At 42.8% G+C, this 6,189-nt stretch overlaps 1 protein-coding gene across 1 annotated transcript in view; it reads right to left on the reverse strand.

Moving 5' to 3' along the window:
- The window catches only part of MTHFD1 (methylenetetrahydrofolate dehydrogenase (NADP+ dependent) 1, methenyltetrahydrofolate cyclohydrolase, formyltetrahydrofolate synthetase), a 73,098-nt gene that overhangs the window by 25,137 nt on the left and 41,772 nt on the right, over positions 1-6,189 (reverse strand). The window contains 3 exon segments of the mRNA XM_011949825.1: positions 3,078-3,152; positions 3,299-3,406; positions 4,676-4,722. Of these exon segments, the coding sequence (XP_011805215.1) occupies positions 3,078-3,152; positions 3,299-3,406; positions 4,676-4,722 (230 nt within the window).

The raw sequence follows: 6,189 nt of genomic DNA on the forward strand, positions 1-6,189 counted from the left end.
AAAAAAAAAAAAAAAACAGAGAGAGAGAGAGAGCTTCACATAGTCTGCTTAGAAACAGAGTTCAGGTCGAGGCTACAGTGAGCCATGATTGTGCCACTGCACTATAGCCTGGGTGAAAGAGCAAGACCCTGTCTCAAATAAAAAATAAAATAAAATAAAAAATACAGAATTCATCACTCCCAGAAGCTCAAAGCAGAGTTGTCAATTCATTGGTGCAGCTGCCGTTACTGGGAAAGCATCCTTTCAAGAGCATCTTATCTGAATTACTCCCATCCTAAAGAATGTCTAGTGGTAAGTCTTGTCATGGAAACATAAGTATACATTTGAAACATGCAAGCTGTGCAAAGCAGGAGATGTGTGAAGGATGTGAAGGGATTTCTTGTGGGGTTTTATTAAGTCATTGGAAACAATTTTTGCTCTTTCTTTTTGAGACGAGGTCTCATTCTGTCACTTAGGCTAGATTATAGTGACCCAATCATAGCTCACTGCAACCTTGAACTTTTGGGTTCAAGGGATGCTCCTGCCTTAGCCTCCCGAGTAGCTGGGTGTAACTACAGGTGCATGCCATCACACCTGGCTCATTTTTAAAATTTTTTGTAGAGACGAGGTTTTGCTTCATTGCTCAGGCTGGTCTCGAACTCCTGGGCTCAAGTCATCCTCCTGCCTTGGCCTCCCAAAGTGCTGGGATTACAGGCCTTGCAAACAGTTCTTATCACAGACATGTAAGTGTGAGCCTCCTCTTCTTCGTGTCTTCCCAGCCCTGTTTTTTCTGGGTCTGACAAAAGTGATTTTATCCCAATATCTGCAAATTCACATTACTCACACACATACAAAGGTATTATTAACATGTTTGTCCCTATAACTGAGCAGCAGATTTCCCTAAGCCTAGACCTAAATAATCATAGTATCATAGTGACCAAGAAGTGTTGTAAAACACAAGTCCAATTTTTTTTTTTTTTTTGAGACAGAGTCTAGCTCTGTCACCCAGGCTGGAGTGCAGTGGGGCATCCTCAGCTCACTGCAACTTCCGCCTCCCGGGTTCAAGCGATTCTCCTGCATCAGTCTCTTGAATAGCTGGGACTACAGGCATGCAGCTGCACACCCAGCTAATTTTGTATTTTTAGTAGAGACGGGGTTTCTCCATGTTGGTCAAGCTGGTCTCAACCTCCTGACCTCAGGTGATCCGCTTGCCTCGGCTGCCCAAAGTGCTGGGATTACAGGTGTGAGCCACCATGCCCAGCCTTCTCATCTCTTAAAAAAAAAAAAAAAAGAAAAGAAAAAAGCTGGGCTCAGTGGTTCATGCATGTAATGCTAGCACTTTGGTATGTCAAGGTGGGCAGATCGCTTGAGCCCAGGAGCTTGAGACCAGCCTGGGCAACACGGCAAAACCCGGTCTCTACACAATATATAAAAATCTGGGCATGGTGGTACCTGGCTGTAGTCTCAGCTACCCAGTTGGCTGAGGTGGGAGAATCACTTGAGTCCTGGAGGTCGAGGCTGTAGTGAGATGTGATTACACCACTGCAATCCAGCCTGGGTGACAGAGTAAAACCTTGCTCATGCCTGTAATCCCAGCACTATGGGAGGCCAAGGCAGATGGATCACCTGAGGTCAGGAGTTCGAGACCAGCCTGGCCAACATGGTGAAACCCTGTCTCTACTAAACATACCAAATTTAGCTGGACATGGTAGGCAGGTACCTGTAACCCCAGCTATTCGGGAGGCTGAGGCAGGAGAACTGCTTGAACCTGGGAGATGGAGGTTGCAGTGAGCTGAGATCACGCCATTGCACTCCAGCCTGGGAGATGGAGTGAGACTCTGTCTTAAACAAACAAAAAAACAAAACCAATACATTTTTGAAAAATTGAAAAACAGAAAACAAAAACAAAAAATCCCTTGTGGCCAAACGTGGTGGCTCACACCAGTAATCCCAATACTTTGGGAGGCTGAGGCAGGACCATCGCTTGAAACCAGGAGTTTGAGACCAGCCTGGGCAACATGGTGAGACAAGGTCTCTACAAAAAATAAAGTAAAAAATTAGCCAGGTGTGGTGGTGTGTGCACCTATAGTCCCAGATACTCAGGAGGCTAAGGTGAGAGGATTGCTTGAACCTGGAAGGTGGAAGCTTTAGTGAGCTGTGATTGTGCCTCTGCACTCCAGCCTGGGTACAGAGAGAGACCCTGTCTCAAAAAAGAAAACAAAAAACAAAACAAAACACCTCTCTTTTGCTATTCCTTTACGGTCATACCCTCGCTTCATCCACACTGTTAGCATCTATTGATCTGTTCCCTAGCACTATAATTTTCTCTTATTGAGAATATCATACAAATGGAGTCATGCAATATGCAAGCTTTTGAGACTGGCTTCTTTTGCCCAGCATAAATTCATCCAAGTTGTTGTTTGTATCAATAGCTCATTTATTTTTATTGTATGGATGTACCAGTTTGTTTATTTATTCATCCACTGAAAGACATTTAGATTAGTCCCAGTTTTGGGAAATTATTAATAGAGCTGCTAAAAACATTAATGTACAGATTTTTATGTGAACAGAGATTTATTTTGGGTGAGATTTCTGGGTCAGGTGGTATGGTGTATGCTTACTAACTGTGTATTTGTTACAGAAATTCAAATAACATATAGATATAACCACGCTTCTAACTGTTTAACACAGACCCTTATCTATTCAGGGGAAGGCAAGTATTATTTACAGACGAGTAAACAGAGAAGTCATTTAACAAATTTGCTTAAGGTCCCAATGATGCAAACTCCAAAGGCTGCTACACTGCCACAATGGCATCCTGACTCTTGTTCATGTTATAAAGGAAGTGTCGTTTTTTTCTTAGCTGAGGGCAGGTTGTCAGTGTTCTATTTATTCCACACTAGCCACTTCTAATCTATAGATAAATGAGAAATAACCTCTACCATCAATCTTTGCTATGTATATCACGACTTTAAGTCTATGATTACTGATGTAACTTCATCTAAAATAGGCTACTCCAAGAAGACTTTTGTGTCCTAATCAATGATCAGATTCTAGATTCCACACAATATAAAAAATGTGGAAGAAAAAAAGCTTACCTTTAACCTTCGGATTTGGATATCAGAGAACTTTCTCACTCCATTTACTGATGGCACCAAACGATTAAAGAGAGCCTTAAAGAAAAGAAAGGGGCTTTAAAATGAGAGGAACCCCATTGCCTTGCTACCTGCATCCTCAGCACCCAAGAGACCAACACTAATTCAGATGGTTCAATACTTTCAAAGTGTTCAATGGGATTCATGGAGCTTTGGCATCCTACCTTGTCTGTCTGGGTCAGTTCATGAAATATCCGAGCATCAATGGCCGCAGCAACGAGGTTATTAGCTGCAGTGATGGCATGGATGTCACCTGTGAGATGGAGATTAAACTACAAAAGAACAGAAGCCACATTAGTCTCCCAGCTGCTCTGTATCTTTCCAACTTTCATTCTATTGCAAAGCTTAATCCCTATTTTAAAGCCAATGGAATACTGAAGGCAGCCCAGCTAGTGGACAAACACCCAATACAGGGAGTTCTTGAAAACATAAATGACTGGCTGGGCATGGTGGCTCACAACTATAATACCAGCACTTTGGGAGGCTGAGGTGGGCAGATCACTTGAGGCCAGAAGTTCAAGACTACCCTGGGCAACATGGTGAAACCCCACTTCTACTAAAAACACAAAAATTAGCCAAGTGTGGTGGCGCACACCTGTAATCCCAGCTACCTGGATGGCTGACACAGGAGAACCTGGGAGGCGGAGGTTGCAGTGACCCAAGATCACACCACTGCACTCCAGCCTGGGCCACAGAGGGAGACTTTGTCTCAAAAAAAAAGAAAACATAAATGACCAATTATCTGTCTGCAGAAGAATCACCTCCCAAATACAGAACTTGCAGCTTTTCCAAAATGAGATGTCCAGAGACCACAAATACCACACCACTGGGATCAACAGCAACACTGGGTTACTGAGGACACACCTTGAAACAGCGAGAAGTGCACGGGAGCAGCACTAACTCTATGTCTATGCACTGTTCCTATTTCTGCTGTTACATAAATGAATTCTGAATTCACTGTGTGTTGGTGCTTCCCAATACCATGCTTCATTTGGTGATTTGCTTATAATGATCATTCCCACTGAAAGCCAAAGTTTGAAACTAAGCTGTATCACAAGTCTACAAATTAAGTTGTTTTCCCCCTAGGTGTTGCTTCTGCTGGGAAACAAGTCATTTGTCCACTAAGAGCTCTACAAAAAAGGCTAATTTCCAGAGAGAAAAATCTATAATAAAGAATCTAGGCTGGGCGCGGTGGCTCACGCCTGTAATCCCAGCACTTTGGGAGGCTGAGGCGGGCGGATCACGAGGTCAGGAGTTCAAGATTAGCGTGGCCAACACGGTGAAACTCCGTCTCTACTAAAAATACAAAATTAGCTGGGCGTGGTGGTGTGCCCGTAATCCCAGCTACTCTGGAGGCTGACGCAGGAGAATTGCTTGAACCTGGGAGGCAGAGGTTGCAGTGAGCCGAGATCGTGCCATTGCACTCCAGCTCTGGGCAACAGAGCAAGACTCCATCTTGGGGAAAAAAAGGCATCTAATTCAGCCAAAGAGAAAAAAGAAAAAAAAAGGATCTAATTCAGCCAAATCCCCAAATACTTTACCTCTTCCATAGGAATGACCTGGGAGTAACCTCCTCCTGCAGCGCCACCTAGGGGACAGGTCAAGGGTAGGGACTCAGTTAAGCATGCTTCTCCAATGACAGAAATCAAATAAATGCAAATGCATTATTGCAACTACTAAGCACATGTATTTATTTACCTTTTACAATCATTTGGACAGTTTTGATCAAGTGTTTTCTAATACTAAGTAGTTTCTCAATTGAAATTTGAGTTTCAATGACAAAACCATGAACAAATATATACCTACTCATTATCTTTAGAAATAGGTTCCTTGTGATTACCGGCATTTGTTAAAACACCCAGCTGACAGTTACATAAAGGCAAACCTGTTCAATTTCCTACTCTCATAAAACTTCTTTGGCTTTTAAAACAGAAATATTTAAAGTACATACACCTAACACAAAGACTGCAATTTTTCCTAAATAGAGATATATTTCCTAAATTAGGCTGTTAGAAAGCAGCCTGATTGCTAGATTTATACTTGGATTACAGGTTGAGTATCCCTTATTTAAAATGCTTGGATTTGGGTTTTTGTTTTTCAGATGTTGGAATATTTGCATCATAATGATCCAGCATCCCAAATCCACGACTTAAAATCTGAAATGATCCAATGAGCATATCCTTTGAGCATCGTGTCAGCACTCAAAAAGTTTAGAATTCTGGAGCCTTTCAGATTTCAGGTTTCTAGATTTCTGATGCTCAATCTGTATTAGCCAAAAGCCAGTTAAAAATGTCCAGGACACCAAACATGGCTGCTCATGCCTGTAATCTTAGCCTGGGAGATCAAGGCTGCAGTGAGTTATGATCATGCCACTGCACTCCAGCCTGAGCTGGGACTCCAGACAGAACAAGACCGTGTCTCAAAAATGTCCAGGTTATCATGTTATCAGTGCAATAAATGTAAATCAGATATATATATATAATTTTAGACAGAGTCTCATACTGTCTCACAGGCTGGAGGGTAATGGGTTGGGATTACAGGCACGTACCACCATGCCCAGCTAATTTTGTGTTTTTAATAGAGACGGGGGTTTGCCATGTTGGCCTGGCTGGTCTTGAACTCCTGGCCTCAAGTAATACACCTACCTTGACCTCCCAAAGTGCTGGGATTTCAGGCATGAGCCACTTCACCCAGCCCAGAGATTTATTAATATGTATTTCATTTTTGTGAGGCAGAGACCGTGCAGTGAGGCAATTTGCAATAAGAGTAAAAGGAAAATAAAGAGTTCAATAAGCAGAATAAGGAATAGCTCGTGCTGAAGTTGAAAGGGGGTTAAGACAAGCTCAAGAGCAGAACTAAGTGATTACATTTATAAAACAGGTGGAAGGGTGGGCTGGGAACGGTGGCTCACCTATAATCCCAGCACATTGGGAGGCTGAGGTGGGCAGATCACAAGGTCAGGAGTTCAAGACCAGCCTGGCCAACATAGTGAAACCCTATCTCTACTAAAAACACAAAAATTAGCCAGACATGGTGGCACGCACCTGTAGTCCCA

Source organism: Colobus angolensis, unplaced genomic scaffold (assembly GCF_000951035.1).
Source record: "Colobus angolensis palliatus isolate OR3802 unplaced genomic scaffold, Cang.pa_1.0 Scaffold3, whole genome shotgun sequence".
NCBI classification, from domain to species: Eukaryota; Metazoa; Chordata; class Mammalia; order Primates; family Cercopithecidae; genus Colobus; species Colobus angolensis.